General features: G+C 51.4%; 2 protein-coding genes and 1 long non-coding RNA gene across 10 annotated transcripts in view; 2 read left to right on the top strand and 1 right to left on the bottom strand.

The window, feature by feature from the left end:
* Nucleotides 1-27,123, top strand: part of LOC139766498 (uncharacterized) — a 193,174-nt gene that overhangs the window by 112,478 nt on the left and 53,573 nt on the right. The window lies entirely within an intron of this gene.
* Nucleotides 4,389-4,670, top strand: LOC139766939 (uncharacterized). The gene is made up of 2 exons (XR_011716979.1): nt 4,389-4,527; nt 4,578-4,670. It is a non-coding gene; the product is annotated as an uncharacterized lncRNA (long non-coding RNA).
* The window catches only part of LOC139766501 (cysteine-rich secretory protein 2-like), a 54,216-nt gene continuing 33,450 nt past the window's right edge, over nt 6,358-27,123 (bottom strand). The window contains exons 1-8 of one of the 7 annotated variants that reach the window (XR_011716911.1): nt 20,782-20,939; nt 18,270-20,364; nt 9,060-9,196; nt 8,013-8,158; nt 7,537-7,728; nt 6,812-7,146; nt 6,551-6,770; nt 6,358-6,469 (exon numbers count right to left, since the gene is read on the bottom strand). Coding sequence is in view for 3 of the 7 variants with exons in the window: in XM_071695167.1 (XP_071551268.1) it covers nt 6,897-7,146; nt 7,537-7,728; nt 8,013-8,158; nt 9,060-9,196; nt 18,270-18,360 (816 nt within the window). In the remaining 4 variants the exon portion in view is untranslated. Of the gene's footprint in view, nt 6,771-6,811; nt 7,147-7,536; nt 7,729-8,012; nt 8,159-9,059; nt 9,197-18,269; nt 20,365-20,781; nt 20,940-27,123 lie in introns of those variants that run through there. The other 6 variants (XR_011716908.1, XM_071695167.1, XM_071695168.1 and 3 more) reach the window with 6 other exon arrangements.

The following is a 27,123-nucleotide window of genomic DNA, read 5'->3' as shown; positions in this document are numbered from 1 at the left end:
CACCACCTCCCCAAGCGGCTGTCTGTACACACACACCACCTCCCCAAGCGGCTGTCTGTACACACACCACCTCCCCAAGCGGCTGTCTGTACACTCACCACCTCCCCAAGCGGCTGTCTGTACACACACCACCTCCCCAAGCGGCTGTCTGTACACACACACACCACCTCCCCAAGCGGTTGTCTGTACACACACCACCTCCCCAAGCGGCTGTCTGTACACACACCACCTCCCCAAGCGGCTGTCTGTACACACACCACCTCCCCAAGCGGCTGTCTGTACACTCACCACCTCCCCAAGCGGTTGTCTGTACACACACACCACCTCCCCAAGCGGCTGTCTGTACACACACCACCTCCCCAAGCGGCTGTCTGTACACACACCACCACCTCCCCAAGCGGCTGTCTGTACACACACCACCTCCCCAAGCGGCTGTCTGTACACTCACCACCTCCCCAAGCGGTTGTCTGTACACACACACCACCTCCCCAAGCGGCTGCCTGTACACACATCACCTCCTCCCCAATACCTGTATGTAAACTAACAGCTGTGTATACTGGTACGTATACACTTCGTACATGAGTCTCACTCATGTATACCTGTATTCTCGTTTCGTAAATGGGTTTTTGTTTTGAAAGGATCACATCAGCAGAAAAACAAGACTTTATTTTTTTTTCTTAAAGAAAGGCCCAGAGTACACAGTGGGGGCGACGTGTGCCAATAATGGCACATCGGGAACGGGTTGTCATTGACAAGAGCCACCCTGCCAGGCCTTGACCTGCTGAATCATTGCACACACACACACACACACACACACAGATCAATGTACACAGAGTGGAATCATCTGTCTTGTTTCTACTGTCAAATATTTGTATACTGAGGAAATATAACAAGGAAAATATCATGGTTTATTCCACAGTTTTTCCCCTGCGGGTTTGTGAATTTTCAACAGTATATCGGATCAACACTTGCGTGGAATTTATGAAAAAAAAATATAAATATATATTTTTGTTGTGTGTATAGAAATGGGGTGATAAAATACGTTTCCTTTTTCGATTCCACGTTTTTATTTCGTAATATCAAAACACTAAATTTTCATTTATTTAATAATTTTGTCGATGTGAATTTTTATCCCATAATTTCCCATCACTCATCTGTGAGGTGTGGCTAGTGGGTGAGTGGCTAGTGTTTCTGCAATGTGCTGCCATACAACACAGACCGAGCAGGGAACAGGAGACGTCGTGATTCGCTTACAGCGAGGCTACCAGGCCAAGTGTTACAGTAACGCCATCACTAGTCTAGATAGATAATAGTTAGCCTAGAGCATCTACCAGCCGTTTCTAGGACGATAGATATGTAGGTACATCATACATACGTTGATCTCAAACGACCACTGGGTTGTTACGGTAAGGTAGGTACATAGTACGTTCGTGGATCTGAAACGACCACTGGGTTGTTACGAGAGAGAAGGATTATAAAAAACTATTAACTACTTTATGTATTGAATTATGCTTATCTGTTGGCTGGCTCTATACTGGTAAATTAAGGCAGTTTTCCTTACCTGAAAATATGTGTACAAAATACACACACACACACACACACACATACATATATATATATATATATATATATATATATATATATATATATATATATATATATATATATATATATATATATATATATATATATGCAGGAGGGTGAAAGGAGGGCAAGGAATAGAGTGAGTTGGAGCGATGTGGTATACCGGGGTTGACGTGCTGTCAGTGGATTGAATCAAGGCATGTGTATGGGGGTGGGTTGGGCCATTTCTTTCGTCTGTTTCCTTGCGCTACCTCGCAAACGCGGGAGACAGCGACAAAGCAAAAAAAAAAAAAAAAAAATGTGTGTGTGTGTGTGTGTGTGTGTGTGTGTGTTGGGCTACGTGTTTACATGTACAGTTATCTCGAACTGGTGTGATATTTGTCCATGTGGGTTTTGAAGGTATTCATCCTATTATTCGTGTGTGTTGTCAAGTTGTGGCGTTGATTGGGTCCAATATTGAAGAGTTCTGTTGGAAAGGAAAATGGGGGAGATCCAGTCGTTTGACCGCGAACGTACATATGCCTCTTCTGCTCGCTCTCCATGTGAATATGATTTACGTGTGAAATTCTCGTGTGTATCCGTACTGGAAATCTCTCTCTCTCTCTCTCTCTCTCTCTCTCTCTCTCTCTCTCTCTCTCTCTCTCTCTATATATATATATATATATATATATATATATATATATATATATATTTATATGCAGGTAGGCGAGAGCCAGGGGTACTTTGGGGAATCGAATTTACTTCATAAGCGACTGAGGTGGTGGGGGTCGCCGTGGACCAGTGGTCAGGAGTCGGCCTCACAGGATGGCTGCTGGGAGCGGGGAGGCTGCCCACTGTGGTATCCGCTCATTCCTTCCCTAAACAATTTGCTCCGGGACGCTGAAGCGCATCAAAGTCGACTGGTGGCCGGGAGTGAATTGGAGTCTAATTGGTCGTAATTTGAGTGGTATAATTGTCTCGCTCGCCCGCAAGTGGTGGTTATCTTGGACGGGGGGGGGGGGGGGGGGGGGGGTGGGAAGGGGGGGTTTAAGGGTAGAGGAAGAAGAGGTCAAGGTTTTGATGATTGTAGGGGAAGGGAGGGGGCGGGGGGAAGGGTTAAAGTGAGGTCAGAGTTCGCGGTGGAGAGAGAGAGAGAGAGAGAGAGAGAGAGAGAGAGAGAGAGAAGGCGTAACGAGGATGAAGATGCTTGACTGGATGAGGCGTAGATACAGAGACATCTATCTATCTGTCTATCTATTCAACGTATGTGTGTATTTATGTGTGTATGTATGTATGTATATATGTATGTATGTACTGTATGTGTGTATGCTGGCGAGGTCGAGAACCCGATAAGGGGGAGGTGGTGGCCCGCTGAGGGCACCCCTGTCGAAGCCCCCGTACACACGACTCTGGGCCGTGATGACGTAACCTTTGACCTGACCTTTCAAGGTCAGGTGGACCTGCTTCTTCGCCGTCTCCCAAGTTAGCGAGTCAGCGCCAAGAACAGATGAGTGAAGGCCGCATTCAGTCTCTAGCTGTCTTTGTGTAATGCACCGAAGCCACAGCTTCCTATCCACCCACAACCAGACCCCCACAGACCTCCATGTTTTCCCCGGGGCGCTTCATATGCCCTGGTTTAATCCATTGACAGCGCGTCGCCTCCTCTATACCATAGTGCTCCAGTTCACTCTGTCCCGTGCACGCCCTTCACCCTCCTGCGTGTTCTGATCCCTCAAAATATATTTCACTCTGTCCTTCCAGCTTCAGTTTCATTTCCCTCTTCTCCTTGTCCCCTCCACTTCTGACACACATATCCTCATATATATATATATATATATATATATATATATATATATATATATATATATATATATATATATATATATTTCTTTCTTTCAAACTATTCGCCATTTCCCGCGTTAGCAAGGTAGCGTTAAGAACAGAGGACTGGGCCTCTGAGGGAATATCCTCACCTGGCCTCGTTCTCTGTTCCTTCTTTTGGAAAATTAAAAAAAAAAAAAAAACGAGAGGGGAGGATTTCCAGCCACCCGCTCCCTTCCCTTTTAGTCGCCTTCTACGACAAGCAGGGAATACATGGGAAGTATTCTTTCTCCCTTATATATATATATATATATATATATATATATATATATATATATATATATATATATATATATATAATATATATATATATATATATATATATATATATATATATATATATATATATATAGTTAGAATTACATAGACGGGGGCACAGGCATAAATGCGATTTGGTTTTGACTGAAATTTTCATTTCTCGAGGACTGACAAAATCAGGTATAAAGGAAACAAGTCAGGTATACATTAGGCGTATATTCATAGTGACGTTGATCACAAGCAGGACCTTACACTTGTAGGTACAGTGAAGGATGAGAACAATACGAGAGAGGCGGGAGTGAAAGAAGAATGTACAACACAAGACTATAGCCTCTATAAATAAATCAATATATGTGTATAGTATACGATAGTTATAGAAACACACACACACACACACACACACACACACACACACACACACACACAGAGCTTGCCTGGGGTATATGTATATAAATAAGGCACCAAACACACACACACACACACACACACACACACACACACACTCAACAGACCCTAGCCACACTTGCACCATACGTCCGTCCACGCTCTATACTATCCTCTGTCCCTCCCTTATCCTATCCCGCTCCTAACCACCTGTTGGGACAGCTCCTAACCACCTGTTGGGACAGAGAATAGATGAAGTAATGCGTCCACAACGAAGTCTATATTTAATAAAAAAAAAATAAGACGAAATTCTTCCAAATCTCTCAAATCGGTGAAGCCTATATAGAGCTAACCCAGTCCCTAATCAGCCACCGCGAAGCTAGCCCAATCCCCAATCAACGACTACAAAGCTAAACCATTCCCTAATCAGCCACCGTAAAGGTAATCAGCGACTACAAAGCTAAGCCAATCCCTAATCAGCCACCGCAAAGCTAACCTAATCCCCAATCAGCGACTACAGAGCTTACCCAGTTCCTAATCAGCCACCACAAAGCTAACCCAATCACTAACCAGCGACTACAAAGCTAACCCAATCCCTATTCAGCGACTGTAAATCTCAGTCCCTAATCAGCCACCGCAAAGCTAACCCAATCACTAATCAGCGACTACAAAGCAAACCCAGTTCCTAATCAGCAGCTACAAAGCTAACCCAACCCTAGTGAGTCACCAGTAGACTAAAAGGTTCCCAGTCGTCCACGGCAAAGCTAACCCATCCCCCAGTCAGCCAACCAAAATGCTAACCCAACCCTGATCAGCCAACCACAAAGCTAAACTACCATAAAGCTATCCCAGCCCCAACCATTTAGCGCAAGATTAACAAAATCTCCCAGTCAACCATGTGAAAGTTAAACCATCCCCCAATCAGCTATCACAGTGCTCACCTAACGTCTCGTCAGGCATCACACAGCTAACCGAAAACCAGCCAGCCTTCACAAAAGCTAATCTAAACCCTAATCAGCTACTGCCAAGCTAACCCAGCCCCGTTAGCCACCTGAAAGCTAACCTAATACCCAATCAGTCATCACAAAGTACTGCATACCCATTCAGCTCATGCAGAGCAAACCCACCCCCCCCAATCAGCCATCGTAAAGCTAATCCAGCCCCAGCTGGTCAACATAAAGCTAATCCCACATATCAGATATCTGCAGCAAAGCCAACCCGACCCCCCAACCAGCCACCACAAAGCTAAAAGTAACCCTAACCAGCCACCCCGAAGCTAAGATTAACCATAACCCGCCACCAGAAAGCTAACCCGAACCATCACTGGTAACCACAACTACCATACAGCTAACCTAACCCCAGTCGGTTTCAGCAATGCTGACGTATTCCCCAGTCTGCCACCCAAAAAGCTAACGAAAGCCCAGCTAGACAGCTGACCCAGCCTCTGATTAGTGACAACAAAAGCTAATCCATCACCTTGTCTGCAAACCACAAAGCTAACATGAAACTTAAAATTAGTCGGTGCAAAGCTAAGCCAGCCTCACTCGGCCACCACAAAGTTAACTCGATCCCAGTCATCCATCAGAAAGCTTAACATATCCCAGTCAGAAAGCTAACACATCCCAGTCAGAAAGCTAACCAGATCCCCAGTCAATTTCTATAAAGCTAACCCATCCCCTCCCTCCCCCCCCCCCTTGCCAGCACAAACAACCCCATCCTCTCAGCTACCAGAAAGCAAACAACTCCCCCCCCCCCGTCAGTCACCATAAAGCTAACTCAGCTTTCACTGCACCACCTCAACACAACCTCCGTGTCTCACAAACCATAAATGTTATAATAACTTTTCATTACCTTAAAAACCAAAGTTTTTCACAACCTTCCTAGATCACCAGAAAAGGAGCTGTCACAACCCTGTCTCAGTCACCATAAGGGTTATCACAACCCTCTTCGGCCAGTCGCCACACAACCCTCCCTCCCTCAACCTCCACAACCCTCCCTCCCCCAACCTCCACAACCCTCCCTCCCTCAACCTCCACAACCCTCCCTCTCCCAACCTCCACAACCCTCCCTCCCTCAACCTCCACAACCCTCCCTCTCCCAACCTCCACAACCCTCCCTCCCTCAACCTCCACAACCCTCCCTCCCTCAACCTCCACAACCCTCCCTCCCTCAACCTCCACAACCCTCCCACCTCAACCTCCACAACCCTCCCTCCCCCAACCTCCACAACCCTCCCTCCCCCAGCCACAATAACTCTCCCTCCCCCAGCCACAATAACTCTCCCTCACCCAGCTACAATATCCCACCCTCTCCCAGCCACCACAACCCTCTGTTAGCAACACAACCCTCCGTAAACCACCACACCCCTCCGTCAGCACAGCACCTCCCTCCGTCAGCCAGTACACCCCTCCGTCAGCACAGCACCTCCCTCCTTCAGCCAGTACATCCCTCCGTCAGCCAGCACCTCCCTCCTTCAGCCAGTACACCCCTCCGTCAGCCAGCACCTCCCTCCGTCATCCAGTACACCCCTCCGTCAGCCAGCACCTCCCTCCTTCAGCCAGTACACCCCTCCGTCAGCCAGCACCTCCCTCCTTCAGCCAGTACACCCCTCCGTCTTCCAGTACACCCCTCCGTCAGCCAGCACCTCCCTCCTTCATCCAGTACACCCCTCCGTCAGCCAGCACCTCCCTCCTTCATCCAGTACACCCCCCCAGTCAACCAGCACCTCCCTCCTTCATCCAGTACACCCCTCCGTCAGCCAGCACCTCCCTCCGTCGGCTAGTTGCGAGACCAGCAGAAGGCCCCGTGCCTCAGGGGTAGGTAATCTTGCCCTTGCACCTGCAGGTTGCGCGACAGTGTCTGAGTCGCTCCAGCCCCTCGGTGGTCCTGGTATTGCACAACCACTGGTGGAAGGCCTGGTCCAGCTCCTTGCAGTTGACCCACAGGTCACCGTACGGACAGGAGTTGGTGCACAGCCTCTTGGCCTTGCAGTGGCCCGGGCAAGCCGAGCAGGGGGCGCCCCTCTCGTAGGGCGTGGCCAGACTGTCCGGGAAGTTCCCACTGTAAGGAGGAGGAGAAGAAAGGAGTTATGATCGTGGTGGTGTGGGGGCGTTGGGGGGCAACAATGGTGGTTGAAGTTATCGTGGGTTAAGACCAACGTGGAAGGTGGGAAGACGTGGGTCAGGAACATACAAGGGACAGTAACTAAATCTGGGAGTTTTAGCATTGAACTTCGAGTAAGTGGCTGTTATCGCAATGGATTAACAAGTGGATGAGGAGAGGCGTTAAATGTGGTGATGACGGGGAGTGGACAGAAGAGACAGTGTAAACACTGACGGGAGACAGTATATTGAGATGTGTCTATCAGGGAACACATGGTAGGGGGACATGCACGGAAAACGTGAGTCTCGGGCACCCGCGCTCCACGGCTGGAACACGGGAGGTACCTACATGGGGCAGTAGTTGCAGACGTAGTTGTAGAAGGGCCTGGGCTTTGCGTCGTGGCAGAAGGCCAGGCCGCAGCCCAGCTGGTGGCTGGTGTGCCACACCATCTGCGAGTAGTGACCGATCACGTACAGGTCGTTCTTGCCCCCGTACGTGAAGTTGTCCTTCTCCAGCCACCAGGTCTTGACGGCGAAGAACCTAAGGACGGGAGGAAGCACGTAAGGGTCAGGGGTCGTCGTGAGGTCAGCCAGATCGGGAACTCCACGGATGGACGAGTGGGATGACAAGGGGGAAGGGAGGAAGGGGGCGTCACTCTATACATATATATATATATAGACAGATATCTCCACACACATACATAGAATAATAGATGGACAGATATAGATAGCAATATAGATGAGTCAATAAAGTCACGGAGGACGATAACCAAGATTCACAATAGTTCATTATTCATTGGAAGGACTACGTAGGTGGTTTCGGACCATGGCACTTGGTGTGTGGCGACGAAGATGTTCTGGCCACAGGGGCCGAACTCCTCCACAGTACGACCGACCTCGTCGTCGTGCACCAGCAGCTTGCAGGCGTCCGCCCACCTCTGCGCGTCCTTGGCGGCCACCGACGACCAGCCCTGGTGGAGAGGGAGGAGGGGAAGAAGAAGATGATCACGTACATGTAGACCCACTGCCTGAGGGAGGGAGGAGGCTCTCTGCGCCCGCCCTCCCTACGTCGGGAGGGGGGTCAGTCAAGCAGAATGGGGGATGAGTGGGGTAGAGGCCATTGATAGAGGGAGAGCCATCAGGAACCAGAGTGATTGGTTGCTTTTAAGATGGTCACGTGTGTCTGGAGGTCAGTTAGGGTTTAGTCTGAGGTCAGCGCTGGGCTCCGGTGTGTCCGAGAATGAGTTGAGGTTTTACCCGAACTCTCCTTCTACATTATAGTAATTGAAGAACGTGATATTAAATGTCGGTTTAATGCTCTCTCTTAATCACATGCGCGCGCACACACACACACACACACACACACACACACACACACACACACACACACACACACAGTAAGTACATATGACGTACATATCCAAGAAACTGCTAAACTCCTCCAGTAATGAGATGCGAACTGGCGCACGTCCAGTGGCAGTAGACCTGGAGACTCACCTGTCCTGGGACCTGCAGACCTGGAGACTTACCTGTCCTGGGACCTGCAGACCTGGAGACTCAGCTGTCCTGGGCCTTGCAGACCTGGTGACTCACCTATCCTAGGACCTGGAGACCTGGAGACTCACCTGTCCTGGGACCTGCAGACCTGGAGACTCACCTGTCCGGGACTTGCAGACCTGGTGACTCACCTATCCTGGGACCTGCGGACCTGGAGGCTCACCTATCCTGGGACCTGCGGACTCACCTGTCCTGGGACGTGCGGACCTGGAGACTCACCTATCCTGGGACCTGGAGACCTGGAGACTCACCTGTCCTGGGACCTGCGGACCTGGAGACTCACCTGACATGAGAACTATGGACTTGGAGACTCACCATAGCCAGCATGTTGGCCGCTGGAGGCTTGACCTTCGACCTGAAGAAGTTGTGGAACTGGACCAGCTTCCTCTGGACGCGGTACTTGGCCGGCTGGAGGGAGCGGAGGCGGAGCTTGTCGCCGAACACCTTGGGTCCTGCAGGGGAGGGACGGCCACTTGTACACACAGGGGGAACTCGGGTACATGGGGGTACGTGTGGGGTACATGGGGGTACGTGGAGGTACATGGGGTATGGGGTACATGGGTGGGAGGACATAGGTAATGATGTGTGTCGAGGTCATGGGGTAGATGACTGTAATAGTATCCTAAATTCTTAATCTGTGTAGAGGGATGGAAGATAGTTAAGAAGAATGCTCCTCCCCACCCACCACTATAGATGGAGACAGGACGGCGAGGCAGAAGGCTCCTCCCCACCCACCACTATAGATGGAGACAGGACGGCGAGGCAGAAGGCTCCTCCCCCACCCACCACTATAGATGGAGACAGGACGGCGAGGCAGAAGGCTCCTCCCCACCCACCACTATAGATGGAGACAAGACAGTACAGGAGAAGGCTCCCAAATAGTTCATGATTTTATCCTACTGTTCTTACAATTGAAGACAGACAGTGTATCCTGAAATGACATCCTCTGCTTCGTAAGCGCCCCTTGTGATCGTTATAGTATCCAGAGGTGTAGTTATAAACACACTTCACGGTTGTTGGGTGACTCTCAGCTCCAGCAGAGAGAGATACGTCGAGGGTAGGAGCGTTTGACACAGAGCCTGTAGACTCCAGAGTGAAGCAAAAGATAAAGTATGGGAATCGTGCATATATGATAGCGTCTGGGAAAGTTGTGGCACATATTTCCATCTTGCGTTGGTGTTGTTTATATATATATATATATATATATATATATATATATATATATATATATATATATATATATATATATATATATATATATATATATATATATTACTTGATTAGCTTCACTGTTGTGAGAGATAAGATGGTATGTTTACACCTAATGACCCTAGGTCATTAGGTCGGTAATGCTTTACGTAGGAGGAATGTACGGGCCCAGTGCTCCAGATGTAGTGTGTGTGTGTGTGTGTGTGTGTGTGTGTGTGTGTGTGTGTGTGTGTGTGTGAACATCGTAGGGGTCATCTTCCTGGACATGGCATATTAATCAGCCTGTCCACGGCCCTGCGAGTGACACTGTCCCTCATCTGTCTCACCCAGGGTCGCTCTCTCTCTCTCTCTCTCTCTCTCTCTCTCTCTCTCTCTCTCTCTCTCTCTCTCTCTCTCTCTCTCTCTCTCTCTCTCTCTCTCGAGGACGGGTATCAGCTGATACTGGAGGTAAGGTAGGGGGGAGGGGGGTTGAGTGAGTATGTGGGTTGGGGGGTTAGGGGAAGGATGGGGCGGGTTGTAAAGGAGAATTTGATGGGATGATGGACGATGGTTAGGAACAGAAAACGATGGATGGGTAGATGATGTTGAGAACAGTTGATAGAGAAAACGATGTGCGGTGAGCAAGAACGCGTCAGAAGAACTTCAAAGAAAAATGAAATTCAGACAAAGATTTTCATAGAGAAGCAGCGACAGGAGAACAAAGAACAAACGAAGAGAGAGGAGCAATTAGTCGTGTGGATGACAAACAAATAAAGGTCTTATGGTCTTAGTCAAACAACACAAAGAGCAAAAGCGTTGAGTCTGGGGTCTTTGAATTGCGAAAACTAATCATGCAAATGACAAGCAGCAAAGTGTGGAAGGTGGTTACTGATCAATATCATTCAAAGTATTGATCAGTACAAGTTAGTCTTGATCAGTGCCAGTCAGTATTGATCACCACTCGTCTGTAATAATCAGCACATGTTAGCATTAATCAGTGACACTGAGTATTGATCAGCACGTCAATATTAATAAGTAGCAGTGAGTATTAATCAGCACAAGTCAATATTGATCAGTAGCAGTGAGTATTAATCAGCACAAGTCAATATTGATCAGTAGCAGTGAGTATTAATCAGCACAAGTCAATATTAATCAATAGCAGTGAGTATTAATCAGCACAAATCAATATTAATCAGCAGCAGTGAGTATTAATCAGCACAAATCAATATTAATCAGTAGCAGTGAGTATTAATCAGCACAAATCAATATTAATCAGCAGCAGTGAGTATTAATCAGCACAAATCAATATTAATCAATAGCAGTGAGTATTAATCAGCACAAGTCAATATTGATTAATCCGTCTGAAAAAAAGAAAGGCTGAGAAAATATTGATAACGAAGCATTATTAGCTCCGTACAAGGCAGAGTCAAACACCACGACAGGTGTTGAGGTGATCAAGGATATCATTATGACAACAGTTGGTGGACTCGTCCAAACCCCACCACAGGGACCAGATGGAACCCCGCAGCTATACGTCCAAACCCCACCACAGGGACCAGATGGAACCCCGAGCTATACGTCCAAACCCCACCACAAGGACCAGATGGAACCCCGAGCTATACGTCCAAACCCCACCACAGGGACCAGATGGAACCCCGAGCTATACGTCCAAACCCCACCACAGGGACCAGATGGAACCCCGCAGCTATACGTCCAAACCCCACCACAGGGACCAGATGGAACCCCGAGCTATACGTCCAAACCCCACCACAGGGACCAGATGGAACCCCGAGCTATACGTCCAAACCCCACCACAGAGACCAGATGGATCCACCCCAGCCAAACCTTCCTGAGGATACGGTCAAGACAGATCAGGTAACGTTGCTAGTGAGGGAGATGCGACATGATGCCACTGGCGAGGAGGTCCGCCCTACAGTCCACATATATATCAGTACACAGAGGAGGGTGTGAGAGGAAGCCTCTGCCTTAACCATGATATACACTAGACGTAGACGTCTGATGTCACATGTGATGAAGGCTTTTAAAAAGGTTAAGAAACATGTGTCAGAACACCTGGGTAACTGTAGCCATAGTAGCGAAGGAGGACATAGATCTATCCCAGGTATGTGTGTTTATATATATGTTCGGTTCTTTGTTCCTTACAACATTGTTTGGAATGAGAACTGACTCTCTTGCTCCTGACTTTAGCTGAAGACATTTGAGATGGTGAACGACACTCGATCTCCGACCAGAACGGAACCATTGGGGATGAATATACTGTATCAGGCGTACCGCAGGGAACGGGTGTAGGGCCACTCCTGTTTGTGGTAATGGCATCAGACGTTAGATACAGAGAGGTCAGAAATGCTCCTCCCATGACCCCAGGGTTATGATAGTGGTGGGTGACCCTTCCCCACTCCCAAACACTAGAGAGTGAGGTTATGATGATGATGGGTGACCCTTAAACACTAGGGTGAGGTCATGTTCCTGTTGGGTGACCCCCAAAGACTATGGTGAGGTTATGATAATCGTGAGTGACCCCCCAAACACTAGGGGTGAGGCCATTCCACTTGCAGCTGAGACAATTCTGAGTGGAACGCATCTAGACGATGGTACAGTCTTGGGTGGGACGGCTCTAGAAACCACTCCCGAGGCGGTACAGTCTGATATGGTACAATGCCCTGGAGGTACAGTTCAGCTTGGCACGGTGACTCATGGCAGACTTGGACAACAATCAACTTGTGACAATGGTTCCCTGCCTCGGGGTAAGTAGGCCACCGCCAAGATGGGCCCTAATTGTCCCCAACCTCACTCGAATTTCGTGAAATGTACCTGTTATTGTGGCGTCCTGACTCCTTTGTAGGACAGGCAGATCTTTACTGTGGTGCGCCTTTGTGGGGTGGCAAGGGCCCTCCTGACGGTGGTGATATTGTGGGGCCCTTATTGTGGTGCTGTTGTGTGGGGTTGTGGGGCCCTTATTGTGGTGCTGTTGTGTGGGGTTGTCAGGCTCTTATTGTGGTGCTGTTGTGTGGGGTTGTTAGGCCCTTATTTTGGTGCTATTGTGCGAGTTGTTAGGCCCTTATTGTGGTGCTGTTGTGTGGGGTTGTTAGGCCCTTACAGTGGTGCTATTTTGGGGATGTCAGGCCCTTACAGTGGTGCTATTTTGGGGATGTCAGGCCCTTACAGTGGTGCTATTTTTGGGCCAGACCCTGATTTATGTTACTATTCTGGGGCTAGACCATTAATGTAGCTCCCAGGCACATTATTGGATTGGTGGCACCGTAGCATCATTACTAGACCAGTTCTAGTGGTGTGGCGAGATCTGTGACCCTGGGAGGTGGTGGTGTGCAAGCAACCGTGCAAACCATATTCAGCAAGTGCAGGAGCCGGCCCGGAGGCAAGTGATCAAAGGAGATCAAGTGGGAAGAATGTTGACTTGTTGAACAGAGGGTGACAAAGGTTCTTCTTTGTTGAGGACATGTCTTTATTCTTCTTCTTTGTTGAGGACATGTCTTCATTCTTCTTCTTTGTTGAGGACATGTCTTTATTCTTCTTCTTTGTTGAGGACATGTCTTCATTCTTCTTCTTTGTTGAGGACATGTCTTCATTCTTCTTCTCTGTTGAGGACATGTCTTCATTCTTCTTCTTTGTTGAGGACATGTCTTCATTCTTCTTCTTTGTTGAGGATATGTCTTCATTCTTCTTCTTTTTCGAGGACATGTCTTCATTCTTCTTCTTTGTTGAGGACATGTCTTCGTTCTTCTTCTTTGTTGAGGACATGTCTTTATTCTTCTTCTTTGTTGAGGATATGTCTTCATTCTTCTTCTTTGTTGAGGACATGTCTTTATTCTTCTTCTTTGTTGAGGACATGTCTTTATTCTTCTTCTTTGTTGAGGACATGTCTTCATTCTTCTTCTTTGTTGAGGACATGTCTTCGTTCTTCTTCTTTGTTGAGGACATGTCTTCATTCTTCTTCTTTGTTGAGGACATGTCTTCATTCTTCTTCTTCCTTCCTTCTTCTTTCTTTCTTCTTCCTTCCTTCGTCCTCTCTTCGCCAAGATCTGTCAAGATTTTGACGGAGTTCCGAAAGCTAAAACAGCAACAGATGAACGAGGTCGTTGAGAATTCATTATATGTTCGTTCCTAATCGTCTATAATGTCCCATAGTCATTGTATGATGTAGAAGATACAACAGCGGGGCTGTATTTCAATGTATGATGAACTGTGTTTTGACTGCATTATAAATCAATGTACACGTTCTGCTTTTGATGCAGAAGGAGACATGGAAACCTGAAATAAGGTCGAAATTGTATTTTCAAACCACTAACTTTAAACATCTTGATATACGTGGACGAGATGGGTGATGGATGCCATGGTTGAAGCAATGCCGGATGAGACGAGTTTCAACATACGAGACACAGACCATAGTGTTCCTCTAGGCTACGTGAACCACCATCACCAGCAGAAGCAGAAGCAGCATTTCAGGGAATCGTTCCTCCTACATTGGAAAGTATGTTACACCCACACATGACCCAGCCATCATCATCACATACCACGGTTGTTGTTCATCATGTGTGATCTGACGTTGTCTGGGGTCAGCCCTGAAATGCAGCGTGACCCCGCATTGTGTAGGGTCAACCTTGACTACAGCGTGACCCCGCGTTGTGTGGGGTCAACCCTGACTATAGCGTGACCCCGCATATGTCTTGGGGTCAACCCTGAATACAGCGTGACCCCGCATTGTCTGCGGTCAACCGTGACTACAGCGTGACCCCTGCATTGTCTGAGGTCAACCTTGACTACAGCGTGACCCCGCATATGTCTTGGGGGTCAACCCTGACCAGAGGGAAGAAAGAGAAATCTTCTCTTTATGACTCACATTTAGATTACTGTCCCTCGTCCGTCGTGACAGACTTCTGAGAATGTCATAAAATGTTAAGTTCATCTTGAGTGTCGTCACCAGCCCCCCCCCCCCCCCCCCCCCCCCCAGAATGGCGTCGTGGTTGTGCTCTTCTGTCGTGCCCAGATCACGGAGCACAGTGCTTTGCTCTCCCCTCCCCCTCGCGCCCTACCCCCTCCGAGACTCGTCACGCCATGGCGGCGGCGTGTGCACACTGAGTGGTGCACGTTTGAGTGTGAGAAGCAGTAGCCACCAGGGTCGTAGGGTGAAGAGACCAAACACCGATTGGTGACCTTTTGCTGTCAGGCTGGTGACACCCCGTGAGTCACCAGGCCTGGCGCTCCCCACCGGCCTCGCCAATCATTAAGCTCCCCTTTTGTGGCCTCGTTCTCTCTGCTGGTGTCTCGCCTGAGCCTGGTGGTGGCTCCAGCTCCCCCCGGCTCAGGCCTCTGCTACAGGAGGAGGCTCTACTGAGGGCGTGTGTCTTGTCTAATGATGTCCTGGTGAGGAGGGGGACATGATAGTGCCCCCTGGAAGCACCGAGGGCGGCGTCGTCTTGGGGGAAAGGCCTCGGTGGGGGAGAGACGGTGTGTGGCGACCTCTGGGAGAACGTCCGTGACCTCCGTGCTTGTCCCTCAAGGTCTGGCACGCTGGAAGCGCGTCAGTCCTGGAATGTCCTCCAGCTGCCCTTCGGGAGTGAAAGAGAAGGGTCTTCCAGCTCTCATGGTTGGTCCATATGGTTGGTCCGTGTGGTGGTCCTCCTGCGCCACAGGCCAGGGTGGGGGGTGTAAGGGCACAGCAACCACGGCCGACAACCACGGCGTCTGAATCACTCCCCCTCCTCCCCCCTCCCCACCCACAAGATGTGGCCCTCCGGTGGTTAGGTGTGTGGCGGAGGTCGTCGCGTCCAACCACACATGAGTGGCTGTGAGTTCATGAGAACTGACGTAATGTATACTTTATGCAGTGGTTGCCTCTGTGTGTGTGTGTGTGTGTGTGTGTTTGTACTTGGATGACCTCTGATGACCCGCTGCGACGCACAAGCAGGGAGTTCTACACTCATGGCACCTCTCACCTTTTCCATTATACAATTCTTCGACTTTTCTGTACATTATTCATTTCACAGTTGGCCTCCCCTGACTGACCGTTTCCAGCACCTCGGCTCCTCCGCTGCCCCACGAACTCCTCACTTCTTTGTCGAGCTTTTTGGCTGAGTTTCTTGCTGTGTCCTTCACCTGGTCTGTTCCTCCCTCGTGCCAACGATAGTTCGATGATGTTGTGGTCGTGTCACTACAACACACAGGTTCGCTACCTCACTGCTCCTGACCCACACCTCCTGACGGGAGGAGACCTGTTACCTGCCATCCTCCCCCTGTGGCTCATCTCCCTTGCTATGGCCACCATCCTCCCCCTGTGGCTCATCTCCCTCGCTCTGGCCACCATCCTCCCCCTGTGGATCATCTCCCTCGCTATGGCCACCATCCTCCCCCTGTGGCTCATCTCCCTCTGCTCTGGCCACCACCCTCCCCCTGTGGCTCATCTCCCTCGCTCTGGCCACCATCCTCACCCTGTGGCTCATCTCCCTCGCTATGACCACCATCCTCCCCCTGTGGCTCATCTCCCTCACCTCAGGTATAGCAGCTTGGCCACATCTTGTATCTGGTAGGTCGGTATGTGTCCGTGTGTTGGGTGAACAGACTTGTGGCTCACGTCCACTTCTTCCTCTCACAACGTCTGCTACAGATGCGATTGAACCTGATGTTCAACCAACTGCAAGAATAACTTGATGCTGCTCACGGCTCTATAGCTTAACCTCCCCTTCTCAGACCCACATCCCCCCTTAGCAGCTCTTACCAGTGTGGTGTGTGTGTGTGTGGTGCACTGATAACTGGTCTGGCATGCCCTCACCATCTATCTTACATTTGCATCGATGTAATTCTCTGGCCTCATTCCTTTGTCTCAATCTCGAGGTGACATTCGGCTCAGTCGAATCCCCTCCCCTCCTCAGACCACTGCTCCTCGCCGACACTTGGGGAACCGTCTCGCTCCAGTTGTGCGTCGCAGTCCTGAACACTCCCTCCCCCTTCTCTCTCTCTCCCTCTCTCTCTCCTCCCGTGGTCCAAGTCTCATCGTCCACGAAGGTATTCGTGTACGATACGAATGATCTCGAGACGCCGGCGGCATTACGGAAGAGGAACAGTGAGTGGCGGCTCCAGTCCGGCCCTGCGGCACGCCCGCTGGCGGTTTTCAAAGCCAGTCTGGAAGGACGTCCCGAACATGGATGTCTTTCTTCTGTCCCCCTCGTCTTGAAGGGTAATAATGACCAGTCTGCTGGAGTCTCTCTTATACACGGAAATAATGATAATAATGATAATGATATTTTTGCTTTGCCTTCCTCCTGTGTAGGGAAGAGTGTACCTGCTATGAGAGAGAGAGAGAGAGAGAGAGAGATAGAGAGAGAGAGAGAGAGAGAGAGAGAGAGAGAGAGAGAGAGAGAGAGAGAGAGAATCACTTTGTAGTTCCCTACATTTTCAAAGTCTGGCCGGGACAATATGTCGTTTTCTAGGGGTGGGGTGTGTGGATGATTTCCCGCAGGAATCATCTCTCGAGCTGAAAACAACATAGCTCTCTCTCTCTCTCTCTCTCTCTCTCTCTCTCTCTCTCTCTCTCTCTCTCTCTCTCTCTCTCTCCCAGGGACCCCAGAAGCAAACTCGGGGAATGCTGAGTGCGAGAGGTTGGGTTTTCCTCTCGTCAACACACACCCCGCTCGGTGCATTATGCCACGTCGTCTGTTCACCATTGTTCACTAAGTTGTTGTTATGTGGCTCACATGATCAGCGAGGATGGTAACCCAGCCAGCAGACGGCGCGTGAAGGAAGGAATGGTCAGGCAACAGACAGGTGATGAAGGAAGGAATGGTCAGGCAACAGACAGGTGATGAAGGAAGGAATGCCTAGGGAAAACACGTAATGAAGGAAGGAATATGAAACCTGCAGACAGGTACTGGAGGAAGAATTGCTTCGTCAGGAAAGAGATAATGAAGTTAGATATGTTTCTTCATGAGGAGGAGAAGGTGAAGTCATCCTGCCTCATATTATGAGGGAAAGTTGCGTATGTTGGGAGATGAGGCGGGCATGAGGTGTGAGGGAAGGTCTGGGAAAGAGAGAGGAATGGGGCGTGAGGAAAGAATGAATGAGGTTCGAAAACATGAGGAAGGTGTGAGTGAGATGAGATACAGATCATGCATGAATGAGGTGTGTGTGTGTGTGTGTGTGTGAGTGTGAGTGTGTGTGTGTGAATGTGTGTGTGTGTATCACTTAGACCAGGTCGGGTTAGGGGTGAGAGGCATGAGGCGCTGGTTAGAACAAAAGGCACGACAAATGAGACATGAGAAGAGTACGAGTAATGAGGAACACTAGGGTGGGTCGGGTACTCACGTCGGTCGGTGCGCCAGGCCTGGCAGAGGTGGAGGATCGTCGCCAACATCACCACCACCACCACCACCTGTAGCCTGCACTCCCGTCGCATCCTAGCTGCTGCTCTGCCTCCTAGCACCTGGTGGCTCTCTTAGCTCCCAGCGCTCCTGGCGGCTGGTGCTCTTCTTCACTCTTAGCTCCTGGCGGTAGCTGACGCTCCTAAAGGCTGGCGATCACTGCTGCCACGGCAATGTCTGGGGGGGTTTGGTGGTCAGCAAAGGCGCCCCTCTTGTAAGCTGACCTCGCTGAGGAGGAGGAAGGAGGAGGAGGAGGAGGAAGGAGGAGGTTATCCGGAGGTCCGGTCCGGTCCGCCTCAGGAGTTGTAGGGTCGTCACAGAGGCCCTAGGGTCGTCCTAGAGGCCCAAGGGTCGTCCTAGAAGCTATAGGGGTCGTTCCAGGAGGTGATGGTCTTCTGATCGCTCACAGAGACCCTGATGCCTGAGGTAGCAGCACTGGGACCACACTGCCAACAGTTGGCACAACAAGACACTTTTAAGCAGTTGACACCCAACTACTGACACTTCCAACAGTTGACACCCAACTGCTCACACTTTCAATAGTTGACACCTAAGTACTGACACTTCCAGCAGTTGACACCCGACAGCTGACACTTCCAACAGTCGACGCTCGACTACTGACACTTCCAACAGTCGACACTCGACTACTGACACGTCAGACAGTTGACCCTGCCGACAGGTGACCCTCTCCCAACAGATGACACTACCAGGAGTGCTGCCGGTGCCTCGCGTCAGCCAAGGCTGACAATCCTATCAGCTGACTGTGGTCGTGGGGAGCTGACCTTCCCGGGACCCTTAGCGACAACAGGGAAGACTTCCTGGTGTGAGGGGCGTCGACGGGAGTGTGAGGGACGTCGACGGGAGTTTGAGGGACGTCGACGGGAGTGTGAGGGGACGTCGACGGGAGTTTGAGGGGACGTCGACGGGAGTGTGAGGGACGTCAACGGGAGTGTGAGGGACGTCGACGGGAGTGTGAGGGGACGTCGACGGGAGTGTGAGGGGACGTCGACGGGAGTTTGAGGGGACGTCGACGGGAGTGTGAGGGACGTCGACGGGAGTGTGAGGGACGTCGACGGGAGTGTCCCTTCCCTCTGGAGGAACCCGGGCGATTTGAAAACCTCTTTGGCGACACCAGTTCTCTGCGGACTTTTACGTGCCTGGCAGGAGATGCGATCAGCGACACTGTATCCTGTGATGTTCTGTGATAAGAGACGATCGTCCTACACACCTTGTCAGTGTCTGTCGTAACAGCTGTGTGCCATCACAGTGTGTGCCTCAGATGCGTTCCGTCTCTTCACCTTCAAATCGTAATCACACCTTCGTATGTATTTTCCACTGGGTATCTACAGGTGCCACTTGCACTTCACATGGTGTTCAGGGTTCGACACTTAGGGTTTCTTGCCTTCAGTCGCCGCCGCCGAGTCTTTGTATGTGGGATCCGTTGCCTTCGAGGCTCTGCTTATATGATCATCTGAAGTCGCTCACGTGAGACCACTTCCTGTCTATCGAGTATCAGTTTGGCGTGGGCTCCCAGGAGTCACATGACTCATGAGGCTGGTGAGGGAATGAGGACACGAGAGTGATGGGTTCACATGTCCCAGGGCCTCAGGGCCAGGTGGGGGTCGGTCCTGGTGATGTCTGGTTCGACGGTGAGGCGAGGTTCTGGTTGGGCCGAAAAGCGCTCGGATGGCCGCCAGATGTTGGAGAGACGATGGGACGATTACCAGGTGCCGGAGAGACGGTGGGACGAGTACCAGGTGTCGGAGAGACGGTGGGGCGAGTACCAGGTGTCGGAGAGACGGTGGGACGAGTACCAGGTGTTGGAGAGACGGCAGAACGAGTACTAGGTGTTGGAGAGACGGTGGGGCGAGTTTCACGTGTTGGAGAGACGATGGGACGAACACCAGTTGTTGGAGAGACGGCAGGACGAGTACCAGGTGTTGGAGAGACTGTCGTCAGGGGTTGGAGAAGCTGGTGGGAAGGCCTGGGAGGAGCTCGTTGTCGTGGACACTGCGTAATAAGGATGGTCTCGGACGACCCTGTAACACAAGACGAACCAGAGGTTAACAGATGCCACCTGTCAGCTGGAGCAGGGAGCCTGGGGTTGCCACAGGCGGAGGAGGGAGAAGAGAGGGAAGAAGGAGAAGGAAGAGGAAGAGGAGGAGGAGGAGGAATGATAATGATAATAGTAATGATAATAATGATAATGATAAGAAGAGGAAGAAGAAGAGAGAGGCACCCACAGCAGCTGGTTCCCATGTCTTCTCCCAACACTACCTACCTCACCTGAACATGACGTTCACAGTCGCACACACACACACACACACACACACACACACACACACACACACACACGCACACAGTCAGAGCCAGTCAGACTGGTCTAGCACCAGTCGACAGTCAGCCAACACAATACCGTAATTCAAGTTTATCAGAAGCGAGCGTGGTGTGCAGACCTGGCGGGTGGGCGTCGGGGTTAGCTGGGCTGTGTTGTAGGTGGCGTGTGGAGACCTGGTGGGCGGCTGGGCGAGGCGGGTGTGGGCGGCCGGGCGGCGGTTCTGGTAAGGAGTGCCACAGGTCGAGGCGCTGCACCCTGCGCGGGAGGGAGGGAGGGAGGGCGAGAGCGAGCCGCTATCCCTCCCTGCCACCCAACTCCCAGCCTCTCCCTGGCTCTCCTCGCCCCTCACACGTGTGTGTCAGGGTAAACACTGTCTCCCTAATGAGGTGCTTTACCTGCGAACCACCAGTTTACTCGAATTGATCTGCCTAACGAGGCGAGAACTGCCTCGGTCTCGGTGTAAAGTAGCGGGAAGCTGGCAACCTTGCTTGCCTGTGACCTCCCCTCCCCCCAAAATCATACCCCCACCCTCCCTCTCTCAACCACCCTCCTCAACCACCCTCCAAGCGATCACCCTTCTCCCCTCCCCGCCACCTCCACCATCACCTCCCACCTCCACCACCGCTGCCAATCCCCTCCTCCCTGCCTCACGTGTGGTACACCCACCTATGTGAGCGAGGGTGGTATATTGTGGTGAGCGGAGCTGTCATCCAAACCTACCCAACGAGTGTACTCTGGAGGCTAAGTTTACTTTGAGGTCTTAAGACGTGTGGCCGAGCTGGTGGACTTGGTTATTATGTGTGTGTGTGTGTGTGTGTGTGTGTGTGGATACAGGAGGGGAGGAGTAGAGCTTAGAACTCTCTCGTTAAGTCACCCTCTTGTTTCGAAATGATGTTGTTTCCTTTTTCGCATTTCCGAATGCTGTCATCTTCCACCCTATTCTCCAGTGGGCCTTCCTGCAGGCGTACGCTGCTCTGATGTTGTCTCCTTCTACCATCTTGGCTACCTGTGGTCTGGGGTAGACCACAACCTTCCACCATCTTGTGTATCTTGAGAACCCCAGGTGTCTGCCACCCTCGACCAACAGGTTGGCAGTTGGTCGTCACGGTCGTCAGCGCGCTCTCTCTCCTACCCTGGTGTTGGCAGTAGGAGGGCTGGTTGTCACGGTCCTCAGTGCTCTCCTCCCCTTACCCTTGATGTTGGCAGTAGGAAGGTTGGTTGTCACGGTCCTCAGTGCTCTCCCTTACCCTGGTGTTGGCAGTAGGAGAGTTGGTTGTCACGGTCCTCAGTGCTCTCCTCCCCTTACCCTTGATGTTGGCAGTAGGAAGGTTGGTTGTCACGGTCCTCAGTGCTCTCCCTTACCTTGATGTTGGCAGTAGGAAGGTTGGTTGTCACGGTCCTCAGTGCTCTCCCTTACCTTGATGTTGGCAGTAGGAAGGTTGGTTGTCACGGTCCTCAGTGCTCTCCTACCCCTGGTGTTGGCAGTAGGAGGGCTGGTTGTCACGGTCCTCAGTGCTCTCCTCCCCTTACCCTTGATGTTGGCAGTAGGAAGGTTGGTTGTCACGGTCCTCAGTGCTCTCCTCCCCTTACCCTTGATGTTGGCAGTAGGAGGGCTGGTTGTCACGGTCCTCAGTGCTCTCCTCCCCTTACCCTTGATGTTGGCAGTAGGAGGGCTGGTTGTCACGGTCCTCAGTGCTCTCCTCCCCTTACCCTTGATGTTGGCAGTAGGAGGGCTGGTTGTCACGGTCCTCAGTGCTCTCCCTTACCTTGGTGTTGGCAGTAGGAAGGCTGGTTGTCACGGTCCTCAGTGCTCTCCTCCCCTTACCCCTGGTGTTGGCAGTAGGAGGGCTGGTTGTCACGGTCCTCAGTGCTCTCCTCCCCTTACCCTTGATGTTGGCAGTAGGAGGGCTGGTTGTCACGGTCCTCAGTGCTCTCCCTTACCTTGGTGTTGGCAGTAGGAAGGCTGGTTGTCACGGTCCTCAGTGCTCTCCTCCCCTTACCCCTGGTGTTGGCAGTAGGAGGGCTGGTTGTCACGGTCCTCAGTGCTCTCCTCCCCTTACCCTTGATGTTGGCAGTAGGAGGGTTGGTTGTCACGGTCCTCAGTGCTCTCCTCCCCTTACCCTTGATGTTGGCAGTAGGAGGGCTGGTTGTCACGGTCCTCAGTGCTCTCCTCCCCTTACCCTTGATGTTGGCAGTAGGAGGGCTGGTTGTCACGGTCCTCAGTGCTCTCCTCCCCTTACCCTTGATGTTGGCAGTAGGAGGGCTGGTTGTCACGGTCCTCAGTGCTCTCCTCCCCTTACCCTTGATGTTGGCAGTAGGAGGGCTGGTTGTCACGGTCCTCAGTGCTCTCCTCCCCTTACCCTTGATGTTGGCAGTAGGAGGGCTGGTTGTCACGGTCCTCAGTGCTCTCCTCCCCTTACCCTTAATGTTGGCAGTAGGAGGGCTGGTTGTCACGGTCCTCAGTGCTCTCCTCCCCTTACCCCTGGTGGTGGCAGTAGGAAGGCTGGTTGTCACGGTCCTCAGTGCTCTCCTCCCCTTACCCTTGATGTTGGCAGTAGGAGGGCTGGTTGTCACGGTCCTCAGTGCTCTCCTCCCCTTACCCCTGGTGTTGGCAGTAGGAGGGCTGGTTGTCACGGTCCTCAGTGCTCTCCTCCCCTTACCCTTGGTGTTGGCAGTAGGAAGGCTGGTTGTCACGGTCCTCAGTGCTCTCCCTTACCTTACCCCTGGTGGTGGCAGCTTGGAGGGGAGTGGCGGAGAGAGGGGAGGAGGTAAGGGAGGAGTGGCGGAGAGAGGGGAGGAGGTAAGTCCTCAGCCCAGCCATAACTCGTCCCTCTTAATCTCTGGCAGGTCAGTGCGTCTCCCATGGGTACCAGCAGTATGGTCCATCATGGACGCCCTCCCCTGACCATCTCCTGATGGGGGGGATCACTATGTACTGCTTGTGTCATTTCTTATTGGTGTGTTGTGGGGAGAGAATTGTACCCTCCTGGTGCCCCGACGCCTGGGTGTACCGTGTGTGTGTGTGTGCGTGCCTGGTACCCATGTATCGACCAGCGCTGAGGGGAGGAGGATGAACCCCTGGGATGGGTGTGGGCCAACTGCCGCGCCCGGGGTTCGAACCCATGCGAGTCTGACCTCAGGCTGGCCCGTGGTGACTCATGGTCAGTGACGTTAACCACAACACCACGGAGGTCCTTGTGTGTGTGTGTGTGTGTGTGTGTGTGTGTGTGTGTGTGTGAATACCAGTTCTTTATGTATTTAAATGTAATTTCACAGTGATTGAGTTCATCTGTGTATCTCTTATCACACTGTATAGTTTTAATCATTCCATTCATCTTTCCATTCATCTTCTCATCACTAAGTTTGTTCCATTATTCATCTGTTTCGTCTGTGACATGTATTTCCTTCCTGTATTTCCCGACGTCTTGGTTACCATCTCATGTGATCTGGTTGGCTGATTCGTCCTAGTTCCTGGGAATTTCTGAGTTTCATCTTCTTGAAATTCACCAAAGGAACTGATGGCTGCAATCATGTTCCCTCCAGACTCTCTCGGTTTTCTAATGTATATCCTGGCTGTCCTCTTCCTGCAGCTCTCTTCCTGAAGCCCTCTCCCTGCAGCCTTCTCCCTGCAGCCCTCTCACTGTAGCCCTCTCCCTGAAGTTCTCTCCCTGTATCCCTCTCCCTGAAGTTCTCTCCCTGCAGCCCTCTCCCTGAAGCCCTCTCCCTGCATCCCTCTCCCTGAAGTCCTCTCCCTGCAGCCCTCTTTCTAAAGTCCTCTCCCTGCAGCCCTCTTCCTGAAGCCCTCTCCCTGCAGCCCTCTCACTGCAGCCCTCTCCTGTAGCCCTCTCCCTGCAGCCCCCTCCCTGCAGCCCTCTCCCTGCAGTCCTCTCCCTGCAGCCCTCTCACTGCAGCCCTCTCACTGCAGCCCTCTCCCTGTAGCCCTCTCCCTGTAGTCCTCTCCCTTACCAGGTCCCTCTCGCTCGTGTCCACCCCCAGTCTGCCTCGTGTACTCTTGTGTACTCCTCGGTCGTGCTAGGTACTCATTTGTATTCCTAGGTACTCGTATGTACTCCTAGGTACTCCTAGGTGCTCCTATATACTCCTAGGTGCTCCTGTATACTCCTAGGTGCTCCTATATACTCCTAGGTGCTCCTGTATACTCCTTGGTGCTCCTATATACTCCTAGGTGCTCTAGAGCTTGTCCTTACGGGTAGTGGCCGGCCCACTGCCCCTCACCGTACGGAGCGCCCCTCCAGCACCGTTTGCATCCGTGGTGACCGTCGTCCGTGTACGTGTGTTCATGGCAGGTTCCTCCAGGTGGAGGTCCAGCCTCACCTCACCTCACCTCACCTCCCTCTCAGCCCCTCCCCAGTGGGGGAGGTAGATCACCCTCGCAGTCTAGACAGGAAGAAGCCTTTTTTTTATTCGGAACCCACAGGATTGAAGGAGATGGTTACTCCCTTACACCACGCCAGCCTTGAGATGGTTTCTGGTGCTTCGTGTGTGTGTGTGTGTGTGTGTGTGTGTGTGTGTGTGTGTGTGTGTGTGGTGTGTGCGACAGACTGAGATGGATTTTGTGATGAAGCAATCTGGGAATTTTCAAGGTGGGGCGTCACGTATCTCCTTCGCCCTTGGTTTAAGTTAGAGGGAGGGGGGGATGATGAACGAAAGGATATGGGACATGCTTAGGAAGGGGGAGGAGGATGTGGGTACGTACGAAGATAAATGAGAAGTGGTGAATAATGGTATAGTTTCACACACACACACACACACACACACACACACACACACACACACACACACACACACACGGGAAAACGTCTTAGAGAGCATTGAAACATTTACGAAAAAGAACAACAGAATGCTAAGGGGTCTTAACCATAGAGGACTCATAGTCTTGATTTAATTTGACCACACGTGTTGTGGGCAGATCCATTTGACAAACCTCCGTGAACTACTACCCAAGATCTCACTGGAAGAAGACAGATGGCCAAAAGAGTGTGGAATAAAAAAAAAAGCAAAAGTCGTGCCTCTTTATAAGAAAGGAGACAGAGAAGATGTGTTGAGCTACGGGTCCGTCTGCTGGACGGGTGTGGTCTGTCAGCTGCTGGAGGAGATAGTCAGAAAACAAATGGATGACCTCCTGCCGAGGATGAATTCCCATAAGGAGACGCAACATAGTTCCAAGAAGTTTATACGTAACAAGTTTTTTGTATTTCCACGAAAGAGTGAGCTCTGTATTGGACCAGAGAGAAAGGTGGGCTCAGTGTCTCCACCCAGACAGCCAGAGAGCATTTGACACTGAGCCACATGACAGGCCGATTAAGATGCTAGATCAACCGGTAGGAATTGGGCGGGGGGCCGGTGCGCCCTCTGTTGATAGATGATGATTAGCGTATCGTTGTAGTACATGGGTCAGTAAATGTGGGAGACGCTGTTCACATCCTGCGTTTAGGCTGAAGGTCGAATGTGCTTCCTTGGGTTTGGTCGGTCGCCACACTTCAGGATAACACAAGGGAACTAAAGAGACATATAAAGTCGAGAGGGAGGGAGCGAAGACGGCACCGGCATCCGGAGAGAAGAGGCCTTCTCTGTGCCCACCACGGAGAGAAGAGTAGGGGGTGACCTGATCAATGACCTTTAGATTTTGGATGGACCGTGATGGCGTAGAGAGCGACCAGTCCTCCTGAAGGGGATACAGGAGCCACAGGACCTAAGGTGGATTAAAGGAAGGATCATGTTAGGGAAGACAGCATCGTTCAAGTGATGGGGGGCCGCCACTCCCCACCACACGAGTGTAGAACTCCCTCCCCGCGCGCGGTAGAAGTAGATAATGACCCACACACACACACACACACACACACACACACACACACACACACACACACAGGAGGAGGAGGAGGGAGAGAGGAGGGAAGGGAGGGGAAGGTAACAGTATTGGCAGTCGCAACAACAAGGACCTGACGCGCCCGGAGCAGGTGTGTCGGTGACAGTAATGGCCATTGTCCGACCCTGGTGACTCGCTCAGGAGAGAGAGAGAGAGAGAGAGAGAGAGAGAGAGAGAGAGAGAGAGAGAGAGAGAGAGAGAGAGAGAGACCCGAAGAAGCAACACCTTCACTGTCTCTCTCATCATCATATCTCCCGCCGCCGGAGAGGCCCCCCTCCCCGCCCCTCCCCTCCGCCCGACTCTCTCGAAGTTCTTCCAGTCTTTCTTGAGGGCTGGAGGATGGGGGGGAGGGGGGGGGGGGCAGCGAGCCTCTAACACACACACACACACACCCAGGCCATTCCGGCCCAGCCTGCCCGCCAGCCTGCCTCGCTGTACACACGAACGCCACAAGCAAACACATACACGTGCATTACAGGCAAACACATACACGTGTATTACAAGCAAACACATACACGTGTATTACGAGCAAACATATACACGTGTATTACAAGCAAACACATACACGTGTAT

This window comes from Panulirus ornatus, chromosome 58 (assembly GCF_036320965.1).
Source record: "Panulirus ornatus isolate Po-2019 chromosome 58, ASM3632096v1, whole genome shotgun sequence".
NCBI classification, from domain to species: domain Eukaryota; kingdom Metazoa; phylum Arthropoda; class Malacostraca; order Decapoda; family Palinuridae; genus Panulirus; species Panulirus ornatus.
The sequence above is the reverse complement of the archived record's forward strand: the minus strand, read 5'-3'. Positions and strand labels throughout refer to the sequence as shown.